This window comes from Chiloscyllium plagiosum, unplaced genomic scaffold (genome assembly GCF_037043375.1).
Source record: "Chiloscyllium plagiosum isolate Xiang-an unplaced genomic scaffold, Cpla_swu_hap1 HiC_scaffold_3, whole genome shotgun sequence".
NCBI lineage: Eukaryota > Metazoa > Chordata > Chondrichthyes > Orectolobiformes > Hemiscylliidae > Chiloscyllium > Chiloscyllium plagiosum.
The window spans coordinates 134,334,241-134,360,950 of record NW_028270141.1 but is presented as its reverse complement, the minus strand read 5'-3'; the positions used below and the strand labels follow the sequence as shown (position 1 = coordinate 134,360,950).

The following is a 26,710-nucleotide window of genomic DNA, read 5'->3' as shown; positions in this document are numbered from 1 at the left end:
CATTTGACCCTTAATTTCAGACCTTTCTTTTTATTGAACTCAAATTCCACCATCTGGAATTCAAACAGAGAACATTACCTGGGTCTTTGTATTAACAGTCCAATGATAATACCACTGGGCCAATAGCTCCCCTGGCAGAGCTCAAACTGAACATAAGCACACAGATTATTACTAATCAGATACTGTTTGATGACCAGCACTGATGACATCTTCCATCACTTCTCTGATGATCAAGATGGGGCAGTAATTTGTCTGGATGGAGTTATCCTGCATTGTGTCCACAGGACATTTCAGCAACTTCCCATATTGTCAGGTAGATGCCATTGTTATAGTTGTACTAGAACAGTCTAGTGAGGTACATGTGAGGACTGCAGATGCTGGAAATCAGAGTCCACATTAGAGTGGTGCTGGAAAAGCACAGCAGGCCAGGCAGCATCCGAGGAGCAGGTAAATCGACGTTTCGGACAAAAGCCGTTGAAGAAACCAACATAGATCATTCACTCGATACTTTTGACTGAACAATATTGCAAATGCTTCAGTCTTATCTTTTGCACTAATGTATTGGATTTTGATCCAAAGACAGCAAAGGAAGGTACAACATGTACTTACATTGCACCTCTTACAATGAAGTGTCCAAAGGCAATTCATAAAACAACATACTATGATGACTAGCCATATACACAGAAATGGGCTATTTGGCCCAGTTCATACACTGTTTCACTTTCCAATCAAATCGCCCCCAAAAGATCACCCTACCCGAAACATAGCAATGTTGAAAGGAAACAGAGTCAGAGTCCCTTGAGTATAGGAGTTGGGATGTTATGTTGAGGTTGTACAGGACATTGGTTAGGCCTCTTCTGGAATACTGTGTCCAGATCTGGTCGCCCAGTTATAGGAAGGATATTATCAAGCTGGACAGGGTTCAGAAGAAATTTACTCGGATGTTTCTGGGCATGGAAGATTTGAGTTGCAAAGAAAGTTTGGACAGGCTGGGATTTTTTTTTCACTGGAGCTTAGGAGGTTGAGAGGTGACTTAAAAGAAATTTATAAAATAATGAGGGGGATAGATAGGGTGAATGGTAGTTGTCTTTTCTCCAAGATGGCGAATTTCAAGTTTAGGGAACACATTTTTAAGGTGAGAGGAGAGAGATTTAAAGACATGAGCAATTTTTTTCAAAATATAGAGGATGGTTCGCAGGCAGATTGAACTTCCTGAGGAAGTGCTGCAAATAGGTACAATTATGATGCTTAAAAAGAGATTTGGATGGATACGAGTAGGAAAGGTTTGGAGGGATATGGGCCAGGAGCAGACAGGTCAGACGAATTTAGTTTGGGATTATGTTCGGTGTGGACTGGTCAGATCAAAGGGTCTGTTTCCATGCTGTATGACTCTGTGCTGCAGACCAGCAGAGTTTACATAGAACAGTACAGACTCTTTAGTCATCGATGTTGTGCCGACCTTTTATCCTACTCCAAGATCAAACTAACCTACATACCCTTCATAGTACCATCATCCATGTGCCGATCCAAGAGTTGCTTAAATTTTCCTAATGTATCTGGCTCTACTACCACAGCTGGCAATGCATTCCATGCACTCATCACTCTGTGTAAAGAAGCTACGTCTAACATCTCCCCTAAACCTTCCTCCAATCACCTTACAATTATGCCGCCCTCGTGCTAGCCATTTCCGCCCGGGAAAAAGTCTCTGGCTATCCACTCTATTTATGCTTATATTTCTGTACATCTCTATTAAGTCACCTCTCATCCTTATTTGCTTCAATGAAAAAAGCCCTAGCTCCCTCAACCTTTCTTCCTAAGATATGCCCTCCAGTCCAGGCAGCGTCCTGGTAAATTTCCTCTGCACCCTCACTAAAACTTCCACATTCTTCCTATAATGAAGCGACCAGAACTGAACTGAACTGAATATTCCAAGTGTGGTCTAACCAGGGCTTTACAGAGCTGCAGCATAACCTTGTGGTTCTTAAACTCAATCCCTGCTCATGAAGACCAACACACCATACACCTTAACAATCCTATCAGTTTCTCCAGCAATTTGCATTTTTGTTTTAAACGTCCCTCTTATCATTATTATTGTTTTCCATTCCTTTCTTCTTTATATGTCTATCTCGCTTTCCCTTAACACACTTCAAAACATTTCTGCAGCAAGAGTTGGCACCTGGGATTTCAATATTGTGGCCATTTCAGAGATATGGGTGGAGCAGGGACAGGTATGGTTATTGCAGGTTCTGGGATTTAGATGTTTCAGTAAGACCAGAGAAAATGAAAAAAAAGAGGGGGTGATGTGGCACTGTTAGTCAAGGACAGTATTACAGTTGCAGAAAGGACGTTTAAAAACTCTGCTTCTGAGATTAGAAACAGGAAAGGAGAGGTTACCCTGTTGGGAGTTTTCTATAGGCCTCAAAATAGTTCCCGAGATGTAGAGGATAGGATAGCAAAGACGATCCTCGATAGGAGCAAGAGTGACATGTTAGTTGTTATGGGGTCTTCAACTTTCCAAATATTGACCGGGAATACTGTAGTTCAAGTACTTTAGATGGGTCAGCTTTTGTCCATTGCGTGCAGGAGGGTTTCCTGACGCAATATATAGACAGGCCAAGGGACGAGGCCACATTAGATTTGGTACTGGGTAACGAAACCGGCCAGGTATTAGATTTGGAAGTAGGTGAGCACTTTGGTAATAGTTATGTTTACTTTAGTGATGGAAAGGGATAGGTACATACAGCAGGGCAAGAGGAAAGGCAATTACAATGCAATTAGGCAAGATTTAGGATGCTTTGGATGGGGACGGAAACTGCAGGGGATGGGCACATTTGAAATGTAGAGCTTATTCAAAGACCAACTACTGTAGTTCCTTGATAAGCATGTACCAGTCAGGCAGGGAGGAAGTGTCGCGAGCGGGAGCCATGTTTTACGAAGGAAGTTGTATCTCTTGGCAAGAGGAAGGAGGAGGATTATATTAGGATGAGATGTGATGGCTCAGTTAAGCTGTTTGAGAGTTACACGTTAGCCAGGAAAGACCTAAAGAGGGAGCTAAGAAGAGCCAGGAGGAGAGATGAGAAGTAATTGGCGGATAGGATCAAGGAAAACACTAAGGCTTGCTATGGTTATATCAGGAATAAAAGAATGACTAAACTAAAATTAGGGCCAATTAAGCATAGTAATGGGAAAGTTTGAGAGAAGATTTGTAGCTCGGGTGCTCGTTGCTGTGGTTCTGTTCGCCGAGCTGGAAGTTTTTGTTGCAAACGTTTCGTCCCCTGTCTAGGTGACATCCTCAGTGCTTGGGAGCCTCCTCTGAAGCGCTTCTGTGGTGTTTCCTCCGGCATTTATAGTGGCCTGTCCCTGCCGCTTCCGGTTGTCAGTTTCAGCTGTCCGCTGTAGTGGCCGGTATATTGGGTCCAGGTCTATGTGTTTGTTGATGGAGTTTGTGGATGAGTGCCATGCTTCTAGGAATTCCCTGGCTGTTCTTTGTTTCGCTTGCCCTATTAATGGTAGTGTTGTCCCAGTCAAATTCATGTTGCTTGTCGTCTGCGTGTGTGGCTACTAGGGATAGCTGGTCGTGTCGTTTCGTGGCTAGTTGATGTTCGTGGATGCGGATCGTTAGCTGTCTTCCTGTTTGTCCTATATAGTATTTTGTGCAGTCCTTGCATGGGATTTTGTACACTACATTAGTTTTGCTCATGCTGGGTATCGGGTCCTTCGTTCTGGTGAGATGTTGTCTGAGTGTGGCTGTTGGTTTGTGTGCTGTTATGAGTCCTAGTGGTCGCAGTAGTCTGGCTGTCATTTCAGAGATGTTCTTGATGTATGGTAGTGTGGCTAGTCCTTTGGGTTGTGGCATGTCCTCGTTCTGTTGTCTTTCCCTTAGGCATCTGTTGATGAAATCGCGAGGATATCCGTTTTTGGCGAATACCTTGTATAGGTGTTCCTCTTCCTCTTTTTGCAGTTCTGGGGTGCTGCAATGTGTTGTGGCCCTTTTGAATAGTGTCTTGAAGCAACTTTGTGTGTGTGTATTGGGGTGGTTGCTTTCATAGTTCAGGACTTGGTCTGTGTGTGTGGCTTTCCTGTGTACCTTAGTGGCGAATTCTCTGTTTGGTGTTCTCTGTACCCTCATGTCTAGGAATGGGAGTTGGTTGTCCTTTTCTTCCTCTCTCGTGAATCGGATTCCTGTGAGTGTGGAATTGATGATCCAGTGTGTTTTCTCTATTTCCGTGTTTTTAATGATTACAAAGGTGTCATCAACATATCTGACCCAGAGTTTGGGTTGAATTTGTGGTAAGACTGTTTGTTCCAACCTTTGCATTACTGCTTCTATGAGTCCCGAGATCGGTGAGCCCATGGGTGTTCCGTTGATTTGTTCGTATATCTGGTTGTTGAATGTGAAGTGTGTTGTGAGGCACAAGTCCAGTAGTTTAAGTATGCCATCTTTGTTGATGGGTTCAACGTCCTGTTGTCTGTTATGTCTGTTCAGCAGGTTGGCTATTGTTTCTCTGGCTAGGGCTTTGTTAATAGACGTGAACAGTGCCGTTACGTCGAATTAGACCATGGTTTCTTCCTTGTCTATGTGTATATTTCTGATGATGTCCAAGAATTCCTGTGTTGATTGTATAGAGTGTCTGGATCCGCTGATCAGGTGTTTCAGTTTCTGTAGTTCTTTAGCCAGTTTGTGTGATGGTGTCCCTGGTAGTGATACTATGGGTCTGAGTGGAATGTCTGGTTTGTGCACTTTAGGTAGTCCATAGAATCTGGGGGGTTGTTGCTTTCAGGTTTCATTCTTTGTAGGTCCGACCTGGTTATCTGTCCGTTTTTTTGTAGGTTCCTCAGTGTGTTGTTTATCCTATTGGTGAGCTGTGGGGTGGGGTCAAACTCCCTCTTTTGGTAGGTGTTGGTATCTGCAAGTAGTTGTTGTGCTTTTTGGATGTACTCTGCTTTGTCCAGGATGACCGTCATTCTGCCTTTGTCTGCTGGTAGTATGATTATGTTCTTATCGTTTCTTAGTGATTTTAGTGCTTCCCTCTCCTTGGTGTTGAGGTTGTGTGTTTGTCTTTTCCTTGTTATCAGGGGTATGATACTTTGTCTCTCTGTTTGTTGTGTCTCTTCTGTCAGTCCATTGTTCCTGAGTGTGCATTCTAGTGCTGCTAGGAAGTCTGCTGTCTTGGCGTCCCTGTGGTTGTAGTTGAGTCCCTTGGCCAGTATTGTTCTTTCCGTGTCTGTGAGCTGTCTGTGGGAGAGGTTTTTCATCCAGGTATGTGTTGTGGTGTCCTCTTTGTTGTGTGTTAGTTTGGCCATTTTTTCTATATAGGACAAACAGGAAGACAGCTAACGATCCACATCCACGAACATCAACTAGCCACGAAACGACACGACCAGCTATCCCTAGTAGCCAGACACGCAGACGACAAGCAACATGAATTGGACTGGGACAACACTACCATTAATAGGGCAAGCGAAACAAAGAACAGCCAGGGAATTCCTAGAAGCATGGCACTCATCCACAAACTCCATCAACAAACACATAGACCTGGACCCAATATACCAGCGGACAGGTGAAACTGACAACCGGAAGCGGCAGGGACAGGCCACTATAAATGCCGGAGGAAACACCACAGAAGCGCTTCAGAGGAGGCTCCCAAGCACTGAGGATGTCACCTAGACAGGGGACGAAACGTTTGCAACAAAAACTTCCAGCTCGGTGAACAGAACCACAGCATAGTAATGGGAAGTTGTGCGTGGAGTCAGAGGAGATACAGGAAGCACTAAATGAATACTTTTCATCAGTACTTACACTAGAAAAAGACAATATGGTCGAGGAGAATACGGAGATACAGGCTACTAGACTAGATGGGATTGAGGTGCATAAGGAGGTGGTGTTAGCAATTCTGGAAAGTGCAAAAATAGATAAGTTCCCTGGGCCAGATGTGATTTATCCGAGGATTCTTTAGGAAGCCAGGGAGGAGATTGCTGATCCTTTGGCTTTGAACTTCCATCATTGTCTACAGGAATACTGCCAGAAGACTGGAAGATGGCAAATGTTGTTCCCTTGTTCTAGATGGGAAGTAGAGACAACCCTGAAAATTATCGACCTCTGAGCCTTACTTTGGTTGTGGGTAAAGTGTTGGAAAGGGTTATAAGAGATAGGATTTATAACGATCTAGAGAGGAATAAGTTGATTAGGGATAGTCAACACAATTTTGTGAAGGATAGGTCATGCCTCATAAACCTTCTTTAGGAAGGTGACCAAACAGGTGGATGACAGAAAACTAGTTGTGCGCGGTGTATGGATTTCAGCAAGGCATTTGATAAGGTTCTCCATGGTAGGCTATTGCACAAAATATGGAGGCATGGGATTGAGGGTGATTTAGCTGTTGGGTCAGAACTTGGCTAGCTTAAAGAAGACAGAAGGTGGTGGCTGATGGGAAATATTCATCCTAGAGTTCAATTACTAGCGGGATACTGCAAGGGTCTGTTTTGGTTCCACTGTTGTTTGTCATTTTTATAAATGACCTAGATAAGTGCATAGAAGGATGGGTTAGTAAATTTGCAGATAACACTAAGGTCGGTACAGTTGTGGATAGTGATGAAGGATTTTGTAGGTTACAGCTGAGAGGTGGCAAATGGAGTTTAATGCGGAAAGGTGAGAGGCGATTCACTTTGAAAGGAGAAATAAGAATCCAGAGTACTGGACTAATGGTAGTGTAGATGAAGAGAGAAATCTCGATGTCCAGGTACATAGATCCTTGGAAGTTGCCACCCAGGTTGATAGGATTGTTAAGAAGGCATACGGTGTGTGTTAGCTTTTATTGGTAGAGGGATCGAGTTGAGTTTCGGAACCATGAAATCATGCTGCAGCTGAAAAAACTCTGGTGTGGCCATATTTGGAGTATTGCATACAGTTCTGGTCACCGCACTATAAGAAGGATGTAGAAGCTTTGGAAAGGGTTCAGAGGAGATTTACTAGGATGTTGCCTGGTATGAAGGGAAGGTCTTATAAAGAAAGGCTGAGGAACTTGAAGCTGTTTTTGTCAGAAGGTTGAGATTGAGACGTATAAGATAATCAGAGGGGTAGACAGGTTGGACAGTGACAGCCTTTTTCCTCAGATGGTGATGGCTAGCTCGAAGGAAAATAGCTTTAAATTGAGTGGTGATAGACATAGGACAGATGTCAGAGGTAGTTTCTTTACTCAGAGTAGAAAGGCATGGAATGCACTGCCTGCAACAGTAGTAGGCTCGCCAACATTATCGGCATTTAAATGGTTATTGGATAGGCATATAGACGAGAATGGAATAGTGTAAGTTAGATGGGCTTCAGATTGGTTCCACAGGTCAGCACAACATAGAGGGCTGAAGGGCCTGTACTGCACTGTAATGTTCTATGTTGTATGGATTTGGTATTATATAAAACCAGTGCATAACCCTAATGCAAGTCTTGAACCAATTCAGTAGGTTACAAGTTCTCATTTCACTCCAGAGAACAGACACAATCTAATCTAACACTGCTGTGCTGTACAAGGAGTGCCTTGACGTTAGAGCTATTTAATTGACGATAAAACATTTTGGGATGTTCAAACTTCAAAAGGCACTAAACATATTGATGTTTACCTTTTTTTAAAAAACTGTTTAGTTTATTCTTTTGTTGTCACGTAACCATGGTTAGCAAGTGAGAGGTGACAGCGTCAGGCTAAAAAAAAGTTAACACCCGTGTAGGGAAAGGTGAAAATCCAAAGGACTGTTACATTGTTAACAGGTCCGTACAATGCAAGATTTGCCAAGAAGGGCATGTGACAAAAACAAGACAACAGAACAAAATACACTATCAGCTGTGCAGTGCAACCTACAAAGAAGCCAAAGGGAGAAATGTTGAAGAAAGTAACAGAACAAGATAAAAGACGTTTAGATGCAGGAAAGTACATATGCACAACTCACATTTTCTAAAGGTCCAGAATTCCAGAACAAAGTCTTTGGATTGGAAGACTGAAACATTATGCCATTATTTAAGAAACAAAGGTGGGAGAAATCAAGAAACTACAGACCTAGATATTTTCTAATCAACTTGTTCAAATATATTACAAGACAACTCTGGAGCATGTTGGACTTGAACCAGGGCCATGGACAATACCACGGCACCACAAAAGCCCTAACTATAGATCTATAAACATGAGCTCTTCAAAAATCAACTGTGGGGATTATCAGTGGAAACTAAAACAAAGAGTTAGTGAACACTTGGAAGAGAAAAAAATGATTATCAAAGGGTCAGCATACATCTAACAGGGATCAGTGAGGTTATCAGTCACAAATCACACCTGAGCTGAAAATGTGTTGCTGGAAAAGCACAGCATTCAAGGAGCAGGATGCTACCTGACCTGCTGCGCTTTTCCAGCAAAACATTTTCAGCTCTGACCTCCAGCATCTGCAGTCCTCACTTACTCCACAAATCACACCTGAACCAGCTTCTAGAACAAAAAAGCTGTCTAATGTTGTCTCATATCCAGCACCTTCTTCCATAAACAGACCCCCTGACTATCTCCCCTTTCAATACACTTTTTCCCTCATATCAAAATAATTTATGAATTTCAATAGCTGTTAAACCTCCTCTGAATATTCTCTGCTTTAACAAGAAAAAACTGCACAGTGAACATCCTGCTGCTACATTTTTCAACATACGTTTGGGCAATTTGATGGTTTATAGACCCATACAGCATGGACCCTTTGGTCCAACTTGTCTGCAGCGACCAGTTATCCCAATCTGAACTAGTCTTACTTGTCAGCATTTGGCTTATATTCCTCTCAAGCCTTCCTCTTCATCCAGATGCCTTTTAAACGTTGTAATTGTATTTGCTTCCACCACTTCCTCTGGCAGCTCGTTCCATAAACTTTTTAAATCTTTCCCCGCTTCTCACCTTAAACCTATGCCCTCTAGTTTTACAATCTCTACCATGGGAAAAAGACCTTGGCTATTCACTTTAATCATGCCCTCATGATTTTATAAACCTCTAAGGTCACCTCTCAGTCTCCGATGCTCCAGGAAAAAAATGCCTCATCTATCTCTCCCTATAATTCAAACCCTCCAATCACAGCAATATCCTTGTAAATCTTTTGTGCACCTCTCAGGTTTAACAACAGCCTTTCAACAGAATGTCAACCAGAATTCTATGCATTCTTCCAAAAGTAGACTCACCAATGTTCTGAGCAGCTGCAACATGATACCCCAACTCCTATACTCAAATGTTCTAACCAATTCAGGCAAGCGTGCCAAATGCCTTCATCATCTTGTACACCTGCGACTCCACTTTTAAGGAAGTGCATATCTACACCCATCGATCGCTGTTCAGCAATACTGCCCAGGCCCTACCATTAATTGTATAAGACCTGCCCTGGTTTGCCTTACCAAAATACAGCACCTCGCATTTCTCCAAATTGAATTCCATCAGCCACTTCTCAGCCCATTGGTCCACCTGAAAAAGGTCCTGTTGTGCTTAGATAACGTTCTTCACTGACTACTACGCCAACAATTTTGGTGTCATCTGCAAACTTACTAACCATGCCTCCTATATTCACATCCAAATCATTTATATAAATGATGAAAAGCAGTGGATCCAGCACTAATCCTTGTTGCATACCACCGGTCACAGGCCTCCAGTCCAAAAAAGAATCCTCTACCAGTACCCTCCGTGTCCTATCTTCAAGTCAATTTTGTATCCAATTGGCTAGCTCTCCCAGGTCTCAAGTGATCTAACCTTACTAACCAGCCTACCATGCGAAACCCGTTCTGCCATCAATCTTCTTTGTCTTCACAAAATTCAATGTTAGTGCAACACGATTTCCCACACACAAAGCCATGCGGATTATTCCTAATCAGACCTTGCCTTTCCAAATACATACAATTCCTGTCCAACAACTTACCTATCACAGACGCAAGTCTCACCAGTCTATACTTTCATGGCTTTTTCTTGCAGCCTTTCCTAAATAATGACACCACATTAGCCAACCTCCAGCTTTCTGAACCTCACCCATGGCTGTCCACGATACAAGTAAGTTAGTTAACTTGCTGAGCTTGAAGGTTTGTTTTCAGACAGCTCGTCGCCATACTAGATATCATCATCATTGAGAGTCTCCGGTGAAGCGCTGGTGGTATGTCCCACCTCTGTATTTATAGATCTTGGCTTCTTAAGATGGGTGATGCCATTTCTGGTTTTTGTTTTCCCCAAGGGAAGATAGATAGGATCTAAATCGATATGTTTATTGATGGAGTTCTGGTTAGAATGCCATGCCTCTAAGAATTCTCATGCGTATCTTTGTTACACCTGTCCTAGGAAGCGTATGTTGTCCCAGTCAAAGTGGTGTACTTCTTTGTTTGTATGTATAGAGACTAGTGATAGTGGGTCATGTTGTTTGGTGGCGAGTTGGTGTTCAACACATCCTAATACAGGTGAAACAAAGACATTCATGAGAATTCTTAGAGGCATTGCGTTCTGATCAGAATTCCATCAATAAACACATTGACTTAGATACTGTCTACCCTCCCTTGAAAAAAAATCAGAAATGACATCACCCACTTTAAGAAACCAAAACCTATAAATACAGGAGGTAGGACATACAACCACCGGAGACTCTCACTCATGATGTCACCTAGTATGGTGACAAAACGACTGAAAACAAACCTTCATGCTTAGCGAGTTAACTTACATACTTATCATTAACCTCAGCTACATATCTTCTCAAAAATCGCTAACAATACAAATACCTCAACAAGGGGCCCAACAATTTCTTCCTTCACTTCCAACACAGATCTGGGAAATACCTGATTAGGTGCTGAGGATTTACCTACCTTTTTGCACTTTAAGACCTCCATCACTATCTATGGTATGAACTCTTTTCAAGACATCACTATTTAATTACTCAAGTTCCCCAGCTTCCATGTCCTTCTCCACAGGAAATACTTTTTCTTTCCTGTGGAGAAGGACATGGAAGCTGGAGAACTTGAGTAATTCTTTCCTTCCAGTATGTCCTATTCTAAAAAAGTGCTATCTAGCCCGAAGCGTTAGTCCTAGAGATGCCAGAAATACTCTGGTAACTCCTCCAAATGCCAACTGAGTAGTCTATCCACTGGTTCCTGCTCCTCAGTTGCTGCCTGAACTGCTGTGCTTTTCCAACACCCCTCTAATCTAGAAACTGAGGGCATCACAGCCAATCCCAAAACCTACTTTCAGTTTCTAGCCAGGGTAGGTAGTAATCGGGAGGTGGAAACATAACTGATGTTTCAACTCTCCCTGAGCCTTTGGCGTCTCTGAATAATCATAACCCATCTAATTCTTCTCTGCCAGAGATCAGTGAAACTCAGTACAGACGAGTGATGAAATCACATTCACGGCTTATCACCTTTTCAAGAGATGTTCAGTAGCATGGTAATTTGACCACACCCCCTTAGAAACTCTTCACAGATTGTTTGTTTTCTGGGAGAGATTGTTATTACCATTATTACACGTTTGAAAACTACATTTGCAACAAGTTTATTGACTGAACTCTGTGGTGGGTATAGCGGCTTTTTAAAAAAAAGTATCTTCAGGATGAAAATTCATTGGAGAGGCCAGTATGTACAGCTCTTGCAAATTTAATAGGCCAAATGATTAATTGCCCTTATAAGGTGATGGTGAGCCACCATCTCCAACCGCTGTAGTTCATGTGGCACAGGTACACACACAGTGCTGCTTAAGAGGAGTTCCAGGAATTTTACTCAGTGACAATATGTAAATTGAAATGTGAAAATTATAAGCTGTTGTTTTCATGAAGTTTACAGCAAAACCTAGCAAAAAATCAATCAACAACCTGTGGAGATCTGAAACGTACAGGTTAAATTTTCATTGCCAAGACATTGTTGGTTATATTCTCCATGAATAATGGTGATGCTGCTCAGGCACCACGTCTGATCAAAATCAGGCCCATTAAATCACTTTACTGGTTATTTAGTTCTGACTGTCAATGACGTCAGTGTCATATCGGGCCTGAATGTAAGTGGCTTTCTCATGGGTTCCTTTTAGTTATGTGAAAATATTTACTTTTTGGGTTTGTGATGGTATTTTAGAAATGCAAACAGAATGGGAAATGCAAACAGAATAGATTCCTAAACAAATCCTTTATTAGAATGATGATCTTGTCAAGGAGGAGTCAGGTATTGCCCTGCAGTTTTGACATGGGTGCACAAATGTGACACATATTGAACTGACAGAAGCCCATGAGCACACTACCTGCCTTTGACCCAACTAAGAGCATATCAGGGTAAGAAATAGTGATGATACCCTCCTATATATTGAAAACAAATCTTATTTATGCTGCCAATAATACTCAAATATCACCAGTCCTATGATAAACTGTCATTATGTTTTCACAGCTGCTACAAATAGGGACAGTTGCCACATTTTTTTCTTAGATATTCACAGGATGTGGTGTCACTGGTTCAGCTAGTATTTATTGCCCATTTTTAATTACCCAGCATTTAAGAGATAACATTGCAGTGGCTCTGGTATCTCAACTAAGCTAGACCAGGAAAGAATGACAGTTTTCTTCCCTAAAGGGCATTAGGGAACCAGGTGGGCTTATCTGACAATTGACTGTGGTTTCAGGTTTTTATTGAATTCAAATTCTAGCAGCTGCCATGGCAGGATTCGAACCTAGGTTACCAGAACATTACCTGGGTCTCCGGATTAAGCATCTGCCGCATAATAGAATCACCTCATGGGCAGCACGGTGGCACAGTGGTTAGCACTGCTGCCTCACAGCACCAGAGTTCAATTCCCGCCTGGCGACTTTCTGTGTGGAGTTTGCACATTCTTCCCATGTCTGCGTGGGTTTCCTCCCAGTCACAAAGATGTGCAGGTCAGGTGAATTGGCTATGCTAAATTGCCCGTAGTGTTAGGTGAAGGGGTAAGTGTAGGGGTATGCGTGGGTTGCGCTTCGGCGGGTCGGTGTGGACTTGTTGGGCCGAAGGGCCTGTTTCCACACTGTAGGTAATCTAATTAAAAACCTCCCCATAGCATTTGAATAATAGGTTCAAGATATCCACATCACTGCATAAATGGCATAACCTTTCATGGATACTGGAAAGTTAGGTCAACGATGGAAAACTAGATATCAATTGTCCAGACTAAGTCAAGTTAATCCAAGGTGGCACATTCTTGTACATAAATAACGACCAGTTAAAGGAATTTTCACTCTTAACTCCTACAACATTCCAGTTTCTGCTTGGATCAATTGGTGCCACTCACTTGTTCTCAGTTTTAAGTTCACCAATTGACTTAGCCCAAATCTACACAATTAGCCTGACACTTCAATTCCTTACTGAGAAATTGCTTCCTTGCAAGAGATACAATTCTTCTCTTTGGCCCATTTCCTACATTAACTTGCCTTTAAAAAAATTATTTTAATTTAACCTTCAAAAAAGCGCAATCTAATGGTGCTTGGAACGCATTGCTGGGGATGTAGCAAAACAGGTATGACAGCAACATTTAAGAGGCATTTAGACAGATACACAAACAGACGGGGATAAAGGGATCTGGACCGTAGGCAGGAAAATAGGATTAGTTTAGAATGGCATCATGGTTGGCACAGACATGGTGAGCTGAATGGCTAGCTCCTATGCTGTTCTGTGTTCTAATTGATCTTACACATAAAAGATGACTAAGTTCCAATATATTAGAACAACTCTTCCGTTGACAGCTTCCATTTTACAGCTTGATAAAGGAACGTAACAAATTTTTTCTTAAATCATGAGGTCCAGCAGCAGAGACAATAAATCATTATTGCAACCATCAGGTTAACTGACCAAAAGATGAGCTGAATGTGGACAAAGCTGTTTGTTTAAAAAAAAGAAAATCAACTTTTGGGGTATAATTATCCATTTGTAATTGTAAACACACCACTGTATGACAAATGTTGATGTTATTCTACTCTAATTGGCGCACTTTGTTCAAGACTATAACTGCAGAAGTTTACACTAAAAACAAAAGTACATGGCAGAAACTACAGTAAAACCTTTTACTGAATTTGTCACTAAAGCTAGTTACTTTGAATGGTTTTAAACAAACTGCAGAGCATCTGTCTTGAACAGCAGCTGCTTCCCTTTTTGGCCTTTCCAGAAACATATTTCTCAGTTTGCATTACCCATACACCACAACTGATTTGTTGGTGGAACAATGTCAGTACTATAGAATTTTGGTATGGCTAGACAATATTGTGTTCAGCCATGGACAATGATTTGTGGTAACTACTATCACATTAAACTACTAGCCATGACACACTCCAAGTGTACGAAGTATTTATCACAAATTTTATAAAAACAGCATTAATCACTTTCATAACTTCAGTTAGTGAAGTAAGTGAGATGAGTCAGAGTTACAGTACTAGGAAGGCCCTAGGTTCAGACTGCAATCAGTGTAGTTTATTAATGTCATTTGTAAAGACATCAGAATTGGCCTTAGCATCCTGGAATTGGGAAGAGCATTTAGCTTCTACCTATTGCTGGAAACACACAAATAAGAATGCTTAGCAAGATATTAGAATGCAATCTGGTTCTAAGGAACTATATTCTAACATGATATTAATGTCTTACATGAAGGAGTAAAAAATAGTCAGAAAGGAAAAGTATACCAGCAGTGTTTTTAAAAATATATATACTGTTACAAAATCCTATCCTGGGACTGAAAAACAAAGTACAGTCACAGAATATCTCCAAAGACAAAGGGACTACAAATTCAAGCAGGCCAGAAAACTGGGTATCTGTGCAATTTGAGAATTCTTTCAATCAAGAGCTCCACATAGTTGCTAGTATGCTCACAGGCCATCTGAAGTCCCCACTCTTCATTTTATAATTCCCCAATGACAATACACCACCAAAAATGGAATGTTGTCATTCAATCTTGTCACTTTGAGAACTAAAGATTACTTTTCCTTTTTAGAAAGAGGATAGCATTTCATCAATTATTCCCAAATGCTGTAAACATAGAATTAAAGTAGTCCCTTACATTGTGCATCCAACCTACATCATATAATCTATTAACCTTTACATTGCTCACAATGCAGTGAAACCCAAGGTTTTAATAAATCAACATTCAGAATCTTCAGGTAGTACACTGATAGATTCACTAATATCGTTGTGATGTCTTACTAGATTTTTTTCAACACCTAAGAAAAGTATGATCATTTATTTCACTTTTTCCACAGAAACAGTAAAGAAAAAATGCAAATTATTTTCAGGATGCCAAGGTTTTGCGTTATTTCATCAAATTGTGAGCAAAATGGCGACATTGTGTGGTCTGGAGTGCACCATCACGATGACCAGTGGCTACAGCAGCTTGGCAACAGCCACCAACACGAAAAACAACAGCCGACAATGATGCACAGTGGCTTCCTTTAACATCTCACATATGTGGCACTTGTGGCAGAACTTGCCTCTCAAAGATTGGCTTCTTCAGCCATCAGTAAAAGGTCACTACACCCCAATCTGAAGTGGATTTGTTTGCTGTGTCCGTTATGTTCTGGAGATGGAACGACGCTGAAATAAAGAACAGCCTTTTTCCCTTTGGAATAAAATCTAAAGAAGGGGAATGTAATCCAGTTGCTGCTGGGAGGGGAAAACACACCCACAAGTATAACACATTAAATATTTTCAGATAGTTGACATCAGGCAAGAGCCAGAGAAAGGCTCCTTGTAAGGAATGGATTGAGGAGATCCACTACCACGGCTTTCCTTACCATATATTATGGGAGAGTAAACGACACACCCCAAGAATACATGGAGGATCAAAAGGCAAAAAAGTTTCCCTCACAAAAGACAGATACGACAATTAAACATTCATCAGTCGATAACTACGTGGAGCAAATAGAAACCGCGCCGGGACTGACTAACTCAAACACAAGCTTTTGAAAAAGAATTAGAAAGCCTTCAAACTTGTAAACCAAAATATTTAAAATGATTGCACACGCCTGTAATCTGAATAGAAATTCCTAAATGGAAATAAACGTTCGCACTTGTTTTATAAAAAGACAACATTTACTCGAAAAAAACACTCACTGGGTTAGATACAATACTTTGGATACTATAATTTTTTTTCAGTTTAAAAAAAAATCTAACTCCATTTCCAGCCTCACGAGACGCAGGCGGTTGGGTACCATTTGAAATTTTCGCCGGTTAAAGCGAGTTCCCTTGTTCCCTCATCGCCCGCCCAACCTGTCAACAGCACAACACCGAGGCTCCGGAGCCCGAACAGGCCGCACTTCACAGGTAAAACGAAACCTATCCTTCTGAATTTAATAACGAAATTGTATAAAGGTTTTCCGTTTCAAAAACAACTACCATTTCAAATCCAAAAAAGCGCGAGAAAATCTTTTTTTTAAAAAAGGCGTTTGTTTTAATCTCGGGAATAAATATTTCTTCCAGCCGCCCCTCCAAATGCAAAAACTCGGATCCCACACAAATCAAACAAACGTTATCTAAGGCTGTTCCAGAGAACATTAACGACTTTAAAATCAAAAGGACGTTTTCCAACTGATTCTTCGACTCACCCTCCAGGAGCCGAGCTATCAGACTGTCCACATTCAGCTCTCCGTCCGCCATTTTACAGCAAACAGTCTTCAGCCGAGAGCAGTAGCAGAGAGTGAGGGAGGAGGGCAGTTTCTTGTCTGAGTAACCCTATCAGTACTGGAATCGACACAGCAGAGAGGAGGGCAGCTTCTTGTCTGAGTAACCCTATCAGTACTGGAATCGACACAGCAAGAGGGGAGAGTGAGAGAGAGGAAGGCAGCTTCTTGGTCTGAGTAACCCTGTCGGTACTGGAATCGACAGAGCAGCAGCAGAGAGTGAGAGAGGAAGGCACCTTCTTGCCTGAGTAACCCTGTCGGTACTGGAATCGACAGAGCAGCAGCAGAGTGAGAGAGAGGAGGGCAGCTTCTTGTCTGAATAACCCTGTCGGAATAAACGCAGCAGCAGCAGAGAGAGGAAAGTGAGAGAGGAGGGCAGCTTCTGTCAGTACTGGAATCAACAGCAGCAGAGGACAAAAGTGAAGGAAAATGTGTGTTTATTGAACAAGTATTGGTTCCTCCTCACAGAGGAGTCTTTGGAACATTCTGGCCTTCACAGAATGCTTTTGCTGTATTCTTTCATGGGATATCTGTTTTGCTGGTTAGTCCTGTATGTATTCCCATCCCTAAAAGCCCTTGTAAGGTCGTGATGCAGTTCTTTCTTGATCGATTGGAGTCCTTGTGGTTAGGGGACATCCCAGTGCTGAAGTTCTGAAGAAATCCTACCAGATGCAAAATGTTGCCTCTGTTTCTTTTCACAGATGCTGCCAGACCTGCTGAGTTTTCCAATATTCTCTATTTGTTGAAGGATTGTGAACTATGCCCTAAAGTCACTTGGACACATAAAAAAAAGAGCAGGAGTAGGCCATTTGACCCTTTGGGTCTACTGCACCATTCATTATGATCATGGCAGATCAGTAAGGGATACCCTTTTGTCATATGGCTCTCTTTGCTCCAGATTCTGGATAGAGAAAACATTAGCAATGAGTTCCTTGTTACCATTATGGGAATATCTAGATGGAAACATCACAAAGAAGATCATTGGTGTAGATTAGATTCCTTACAGTGTGGAAACAGGCCCTTCGGCCCAACAAGTCCACACCGATCCTCTGAAGAGTAACCCACCCAGATCCATTTCATTCTGACAAATGCACCTAACACTATGGGCAATTTAGCACAGCCAATTCACCTGACCTGCACATCTTTGGATTGTGGGAGGAAACCCACACAGACACAGGGAGAATGTGCAAACTCCACACAGACAGTCGCCCGAGGCTGGGGACCCTGGTGCTGTGAGGCATCAGTGCTAACCACTGAGCCACTGTGCTGCCCTACTAAAGCAGTAATTGCTCAGAGCAGCCCTCAAGTACTCACCAGAACAAAGGTCCAGGATTCCACTGTATCACAGGATTAGCACAAAAGCCCATCATCATTATCATGAGAAATTAAACTCTTGCCACCATACATTTGGAGGCTACCTTGAAATGAAGATGAAGAAGGGAAGAAAGATGAAGCAGGGAAGAGAAACACAGAATCCCTTCACTGCAGTTGTATTGTCTATGATTACCTACTGAGATTCAGTTCTGAACATTCAACCAACAGCATAGCAGCTCACAGTCTTTATACTGTAATAATTAAAATGAAGAAGCAACACAATGTTTGTGTGTTCGCTGCCTCAACAGGACTGAATGCAGCTAGATGGAAATCATTCCCCTCCATGCCCTGTGTCTGAAAATGGTAGAAGGCAATCAACTTTTCCCCCTTAATTACTCAAAGTTTACATCAGACAAAAAAAACCTGGTTGTGGGTCAGCTATCATGGGAAGTCAGAACATTCAATTCCATCACATCAATTGTAAAAACTAAGGTAGATGCTCAATGTAAAACCAATAAATCTCTTTCAATCAACAGTGTGTCTGTGTACCTTTTTTAAATTTTCACTCATGGGACATGGGCATCACTGGCTCAGCCAGCATTTATTGCATGTCCCTCGTTGCCCTTGAGAAGGTTGACTGTCTTCTTTAACTGATGCCATCCGTGTGCTGTAGGTAGACCCACAATGCCCTTAGAGAGGGAAGTCCAGGATTTTGACTCTGTGACAGTGAAGGAACAGGGATATATTTCCAAGTCAGGATGGTGGGTGGCCTGGAGGCGAACTTGCAGGTGGTGGTGGTGTTCCCATGTAACTGCTGCCCTTGTCCTTCTAGATGTGAGTAGTTACAGATTTGAAAAGTGCTATCTAAGGATCTTTGGTGAATTCTGTAATGCATCTTGTAGGTAGAGCACACTGCAGTAACTGATTGTCACTGGTGGAAGGAATGAATGTTTGTGGATGTAGTGCTAATCAAAAAGGCTGCTTTGTCCTGGATGGTGTCAAGCTTTTTAAGTTTTGTTGCAGCTGCAGCCATCCAGGCAAGTGGGGCGTATTCCATCACACTCCTGACTTGTGCCTTGTAGATGATGGACAGGCTTTGGAGAGTCAGGAGGTGAGTTATGCGTCAGAGTATTCCTAGCCTCTGTCATGCTCTTATAGCCACTATGTTTATGTGATAAGTCCAGTTGAGTTTCTGGTCAATAGTAACCTCCAGTGATGGTCACACCATTGAATGTCAAGAGACAGCGGTTAGTTTGTCTCCTATTGGAGATGCAAAGCTGAAACTTTATTGCTGGAACAGCACAGCAGGTCAGGCAGCATCTAGGGAACAGAAGATTCGACGTTTCGGGCACATGCTCTTCTTCAGGCATGTGCCCGAAACGTCGAATCTTCTGTTCCCTAGATGCTGCCTGACCTGCTGTGCTGTTCCAGCAATAAAGTTTCAGCTTTGATCTCCAGCGTCTGCAGACCTCACTTTCTCCTCCTATTGGAGATGGTCATGGTGTGATGGGGGCATGGAATGTGCTGCCTGTGGGAGTGGCAGAGTCAGCATCATTGGTGACCTTCAAGCGGCAATTGGATAGGTACATGGATAGTTGCTTAAGTTAGGACAAATGTTCGGCACAACATCGTGGGCCGAAGGGCCTGTTCTGTGCTGTATTGTTCTATGTTCTATGTTCTATGTCATTCCTTGGCATTTGTGAGACACGATTGCTTTGTGCTACTTTTCAGTCCAGATATTTTTGCATTTGAAACTGGACTGCTTCAGTACCTGAGGAGTCATGAATGAGGCTGAACACTGCGCAATCACTGAACATTCCCATTTCTGACGTTGTGATGGAGGGAGCAGCATCAATGAAGCAGTAGAAGGTGGATACTACTCCTGCAGAGATGTCCTGGAGCTGAGATAACTGATTTCTGACAACCACTATCATCTTCCTATGTGCCAGGTATGACTCCAACCAGTAGAGTTTGCCTCCTTATACCCATTGATTCCAGTTTTGCTAGAACTCTTTGATGCCAAACTCAGTCAACTGCAGCCTTGCTGTCAAGGGCTGTGGAATTCAGCTCTTTTGTCCATGTTTGAACCAAGACTGTAATAAGGTCAGGAGCTCAGTGGCCTTGATGGAACCCAAACTGAATGTCACCGAGCAGTAGCAGTTTATTGCTGAGCACAATAACACTATCAAAGATGCCTTCCATCAATTTCCTGCTCATCTCCACATGTGCTTCAGCCATTCTACCACTAGAGTTTGAAAGTTGCATAAGCTTAGACAATATACGCTTGATCTTATTAGTGAGAACAAATTGTGGTATTTTAAATAATTTAGGGGTTCAATAGAGTGAATACAGAAAAACTATTTCCTCTGTTGTGGAATTCTGAACAAGAAGGGCTAATCTTAATTTTTTTAAACATTTGTTCATGGGATGTAGGAGTTACTGGCGAGCGTTTGTTCCCTGTTCCTAGCTACCCTTGAACTAAGTGGCTTGTCAGGCCATTTCAGAGGGCATTTCAGAGTGAACCACATTGTTGTGTGTCTGGAGTCACATGTAGGCCAGATCAGATGGCAGATTTCTCTGAAGGACATTAGAGAGCCAGATGGGTTTTCCCTCAACAATCAGCAATGGTTTCATGGTCATCAGTAGATTCTTAATTCCAGATTTTAAAAAAATTGAATTCAAATTCAAGCATCTGCCACGGTGGGATTCAAACCTGGGTCCCTAGAGCATTAGCTGAATGTCTTGGGCAATAAAACTAATCGGCCATCGCTTCCTTATTTGAGCAAAGCCATTTAAAAATGCATTCAGGGAAGACTTTTTCATGGAAAGGTTTGAGTAAATCTCAAATTAACTTCCAAGAAAAGCTGACTTACTGGGTTGATTGAAATTTTGAAGATAAATCAATAATTTCTTTTGATGCAAGAGTAATGTGACATACAGAGAAAAAGTGAGTAAGTTGAGTTGAAGTGCAGATCACCTCTGGTCTATGGCAGATGGTGGATTAGGCCGAGGTGGCTGAGTGACCTTCTCCTGTCGCTATATTTATACTGCTCTGATCAGTCTAGTCTTGTGTTATGTGTCAAATTCAGGTCAGTACATTAAGACATGAAGGCAGTGAAGGGAAGAGTTATGATTGGCATCTAAGGACTGAGTTATGAAAAAAATACTGTTTTCACTTTGGCCTCAAACGATCCAAAATTGGAATCATATTATAGAGTTTATCATTGTCCCTGTGCAAGGATGACACGTAAAGTTGAAAAATGGTCCATACTTTTATGTGGTGTGTCTATTCTTTCAAAACAGTCCTTTTGGTTGTGTATCAGCTACTCATGGACAGATCCACTGATATCACAGCAGTATTTTTCTCTGACCACTTCCCTCCACTGACTGACTTATTGGGAGACTTGAAAATTGGCAGAGAGAAAGATATAGAATCCAAACATAAAACTACTGGCCCTCAGAAAACATCATGGAATTCAAGATGGATTTCAAATATTGGAGCACCATGAATCTCCTGATTCCGTGATACACTGGTGGAAGTGGTCGAAGCAAATATTATGAATTTCTCTGTGTATGTGCGTGCATGCGTGCAGGAGTTGCAGTCAATACTGCTCAATGTCAGGAAAGAGCTGCAAAATGTGGTTGCCTCAGAGTCCTCCTAGATCATCTTTTAGTTCAAGGTCCATCTTGTGGAGCAGGATGATATGAGCTCTTGTTTCTTCTTCGAAAAATATGTAGAGGAGTTTAGACCGATAATCAATGTGACTTGCAACTAGACATAACAAGATTCAACAGAACCTTTCGTGTCAGACTGTACAACATGAAGCCTAAACAAAGTATAGTCTTTCAGTTCTTCTCATCCACTACCTCCGAGAGTTTCGACAACAGCAAGTAGAAGTGCACAGGCAAACCATAAACTATGCATGCTGCGAGGCTATGTGTTCCTTCTTGATGCATGCAATGGTTTTATTGGACAAGTTGCATTTGACTTTTTTTTTAAATCACTTAAAGTACCAGGAATATTATTCAAGGTCTGCATCAAGAACTAAGAAAAATATATCAAAGTTGAGCTAAACTAAGAGTAACTTTCCTCTCAATTGCGATAAGAACATGGTCATCAGCTGCAAGGTGCTCTTGATTTTGCCATATATGATGCAAGTTTGATCCATTCCTACGTCCTGTTCCATGACAGTCATCCAAGCCAAGTTCCACTTTGTCTGGAAATTGAAAGGGGAGCAGATCAACAGCAACACATAGTACAAACTTTCTTCTGACGGGGTGAGGTGTGCAGTGGTGGCTGGGGGTTATGTGGATAACTGGAGGACTAAAATCACGGGATGTATTTAAGACTAGGACGATTCATGTTTAAGGCAAGTTGAGGACTCTTATTTCCTCACATGGTCATTACTAAATGAAATTATATTCTTAAGAAAGTAGTGGAAGTTGGGTCTTTAAATTTTTTCCAGACTGAATTCAATGCATTTTTAAATAGGCAATGGTAATGGTCCTGGGGTGTGTTGTTGAACAAAGAGATCTTGGAGAGCAGGTTCATAGTTCCCTTAAAGTGGAGTTGCAGGTGGATAGGATAGCGAAGCAGATATTTGGTATGCTTTCTTTTATTGGTCAGTGCCTTGAGTATAGGAGTTGGGAGGTCATGTTGCGTTGTACAGGACATTGGTTGGGCTACTTTTGGAATATTGTGTGCAATTCTAATCTCCTTGATAGAGGAAGGATGTTGTAAAACTTGAAAGAGTTCAGAAAAGAGTTACATGGATGTTGCCAGGGTTGGAGGGTTTGAACAATAGGCAGAGTTATGGAGTCATAGAGAAGTATAGCATGGAAACAGACCCTTTGATCCAACTCGTCCATGCCAACCAGATAACCTAACCTAATCTAGTCCCATTTGACAGCACTTGGCTCGTATCCATCTGAACCCTTCCCATTCAGATGTCTGTTAAATGCTGTAATGGTACCAGCCTCCACCACTTTCTCTGGCAGCTCATTCTATACACGCACCACCCTCTGCATGAAAAAGCTGCCCCTTAGGTTAATTTTATATCTTTCCCTACTCACCCTAAACCTATGGTCTCTAGTCTGGACTCTCCCAACCCAGGGAAAAGACTTTGTCTATTTATCCTATCCATGCCCCACATGATTTTATAAACTTTTATAAGGTCACCCCTCAGCCTCCGATGCTCCAGGAAAAACAGTCCCAGTCTATTCAGCCTCTCCCTATAGCTCAAATCCTCCAACCCTGGCAACATCCTTGTAAATCTTTTCTGAACCCTTTCAAGTTTCACAACATCCTTCCTCTATCAGGGAGACCAGAATTGCGTGCAGTATTCCAAAAGTGGACTAACCAATGTCCTATACAGCTGCGACAAGATCTCCCAACTCCCATATTGAATGCTCTGACCATTAAAAGAAGCATTCCAAACGCTTTCCTCACTATCCTATGTACCTGTGACTCTACTTTCAAGAACCATGAACCTGCACTCCAAGATCTCTTTGTTAAGCAACACTCCCTCGGACTTTACCATTAAATGTATTAGTCCCGCTCTGATTTGCCTTTCCAAAATGCAACACCTCGCATTTATCTAAATTAAACTATATCTACCACTCCTCAGCTCATTGGCCCATCTGATCAAGATCCCGTTGTACTCTGAGGTAACCTTCTTCGCAGTCCACTATTCTTCAAATTTTGGTGTAATCTGCAAACTTACTAACTATACCTCCCATGTTTACATCCAAATCATTTATATAAATGACGAAAAGTAGTGGACCCAGCACAGATCCTGTGGCACTCCACTGATCACAGGCTTCCAGTCTGAAAAGCAATCCTTCACAACCACCCTCTGCCTTATGCCTTCGGGCCAGTTCTGTATCCAACTGGCTAGTTCCCTCCGTATTCCATGAGATCTAACCTTGCTAACCAGTATTCCCATGGGGAACATTGTTCAATGCCTTACTGAAGTCCTTATAGATCACACCAACTGCTCTGTCCTCATCAATCCTCTTTGTTACTTATTCAGAAAACTCAATCAAGTTCGTGAAACATGATCTCCCATGCACAAAGCCATGTTGACTATCTCTAATCAGTCCTTGCCTTTCCAAATGCATGTAAACCCTGCCCTTCAGGATTCCTTCCAACAACTTGCCACCACCGATGTCAGGCTCACCAGTCTATAGTTCCCCAGCTTTCCCTTACCACCTTTCTTAAGTAGTGGCACCACGTTAGCCAACCACCAGTCCTCTGACACCTCACCTGTGACTACTGATGATACAGATTTCGCAGCAAGGGCCCAGCAATCACTTGAGGAGAAAGTGAGGTCTGCAGATGCTGGAGATCAGAGCTGAAAATGTGTTGCTGGAAAAGCGCAGCATGTCAGGCAGCATCCAGGGAACAGGAGAATCGACATTTCGGGCATAAGCCCTTCTTCAGGCCTTTCCTGAAGAAGGGCTTATGCCCGAAACGTCGATTCTCCTGTTCCCTGGATGCTGCCTGACCTGCTGCGCTTTTCCAGCAACACATTTTCAGCCCAGCAATCACTTCCCTAGCTTTCCCCAGAGTTCTAGAATACACCTATCGGGTCCTGGGGATTTATCCACTTTTATGCATTTCAAGACATCCAGCACCTACTCCTGTGTAATTTGGACATTTTTCAAGATGTCATAATTTATTTCTCCACGTTCTATATCTTCCACTGATGCAAAATACTTGTTTAGTATCTTCCCCATCTTTTGTTACTCCTCACATAGACTGCCTTGCTGATCTTTGAGGAGGCCTACTCTCTCCCTAGTTACCTTTTTGTCCTTAATGTATTTATGAAAACCCTTTGGACTCTTCATAATCCTATTTGTCAAACTATCTCATGTCCCCCTTTTGCCTTCCTGATTTCCCTGTTAAGTATACTCCTACTGCCTTTATATTTTTCTAAGGATTCTCTTGATCTCTCCTGACTATACCTGATATATGCTTCATTCTTTTTCTTAACCTAAACCTCAATTTCTCTAGTCATCCAGCATTCTCTATAACTACCAGCCTTTCCTTTCACCCTAACAGGAATATACTGTCTCTGGACTCTTGTTATCTCATTTTTGAATACTTCCCATTTCCCAGCTGTCCCTTTACCTGCCAACCTTTGCCCCCAATCAGCTTTTGAAAGTACTTGCCTAATACCATCAAAATTAACCTTCCTCCAATTTAGAACTTCAACTTTTGGATCCTGTCTATCCTTTTCCATCATTATTTTAAAACTAAGAGAATTATTGTCACTGGCCCCAGAGTGCTCCCCCACCGACACCTCAGTCATCTGCCCCACCTTATTTCACAAGAGTAGGTCAAGTTCTGCACCTTCTGTAGTAGGTGCATCCACATACTGAATCAGATCATTTTCTGAATAGGCTTGGGCTGTTTTCCCAGAAGCATCAAGGCTGAGGGGTGACCTTATAGAGGTTTTTAAAATCATAAGGGGCATATATAGGGTAAATTGATAAGGTCTGTTCCCTGAGTGTGGGGAGTCCAGAACAAGAGGGCATAGGGTTAGGGTGCGAGGGGAAAAATTTAAAAGGGACCTAAGGGGCAACCTTTTCACTCAAAGGGTGGTGCATATATGGAATAAGCTGCTGGAAGAAGTGTTAGAAGCTGATACAATTGCAACCTTTAAAAGACATCTGGATGTATAAGAATAGCAAGTGTTTAGAGGCAAATAGGCCAAATGCTGGCAAATGGGACTAGATTTATTTAGGGTATCTGGTTGGCGTGGCCGAGTTGGACTGAAGGGTCTGTTTCCGTACTGTACATCTCTATGACAAGGGAGTCAAGAATAATGGGGTGCAGAAAAGAAGTAGCAGATGAGCTCACTGTCCATGACCATGAAATGCCAATCACTACTAACATGTGGTTTGGTAAATTGCTGGCACCAACCTCCTGTTATGACTGCATCTATCGACTCTACTTGATCCAAACTGAAGAGGAAAACCATTGTGCCATTAAATAAGAAATGGCTCTTGTTTTAAACAAAATGTAGTTTATTAGATGTTCGTGATCAGGTATAGGTTACATAAGTACAGTCCATATTGTTACAAAGACTTTTCTGAGGCCAAGGATAACTGGTCTATTCATTGTGATCCTAATGAGTACAGGTTTTCCCCAGTCACGTTCAGACAGTTTTCATTCTTTGGTGCAGAATCTAGAGGTTTCCAATACTTCCAGAATTTGTTCTCTTCAGACTGGGAAGATTGGCAGGTCCGTGACTTGCACACTTTAACCTTGATTCTGTTTTGATCTGTAAAGTCTTCACTGGAGGTCATTTGCTATCTTGGGTGCCTTTTGCAGAACCAGGCAATTGGTTTAATACCTCATCTGAAGTATTCTTAAGCTCCTGAATTTCCTTCACGGAGACAGCTACCTGATGAAACAGGGTATTCTCTTTGCTGAAGTATCTTGGATTCTGAGTCAGGCTACTTTTTCTTGACAGTATTCTGGACTTCTGGGGCAGGCAGTTTTTGCTTGACTGGGTTCTAAATCTGTAGATATTGTTCATTTCAACTTTAGTGGTGGCTTCCATGCAGCTGTACACAGTCCATTGTCAATCTATGATAACCTTTTATTGAAATATGTGGATGTTGAGAGCAAAATATTGAAAGGCAAGATCAGATTCTCAGTAGAGTGCAGTGGGAGGTCTATATTCATGCATTAACATCTCATTATTACCTAATCTCACATAACTCATATGCAGTTTCTCATTCC

General features: G+C 42.0%; 1 protein-coding gene and 1 non-coding gene across 2 annotated transcripts in view; one reads left to right on the top strand and one right to left on the bottom strand.

Moving 5' to 3' along the window:
* LOC122548493 (serine/threonine-protein phosphatase PP1-beta catalytic subunit) overlaps positions 1–16,735 on the bottom strand; it is a 113,719-nt gene extending 96,984 nt beyond the window's left edge. Inside the window, exon 1 of the mRNA XM_043687219.2 lies at positions 16,570–16,735. Within this exon, the coding sequence (XP_043543154.1) occupies positions 16,570–16,621 (52 nt within the window). The 5' untranslated portion in view covers positions 16,622–16,735. The remainder of the gene's footprint in view (positions 1–16,569) is intronic.
* A 4,393-nt stretch (positions 16,736–21,128) lies between these two features.
* LOC122548715 (U6 spliceosomal RNA) lies at positions 21,129–21,233 on the top strand. The gene has a single exon (XR_006311326.2). It is a non-coding gene; the product is annotated as a U6 spliceosomal RNA (small nuclear RNA).
* Positions 21,234–26,710: the final 5,477 nt, after the last annotated feature.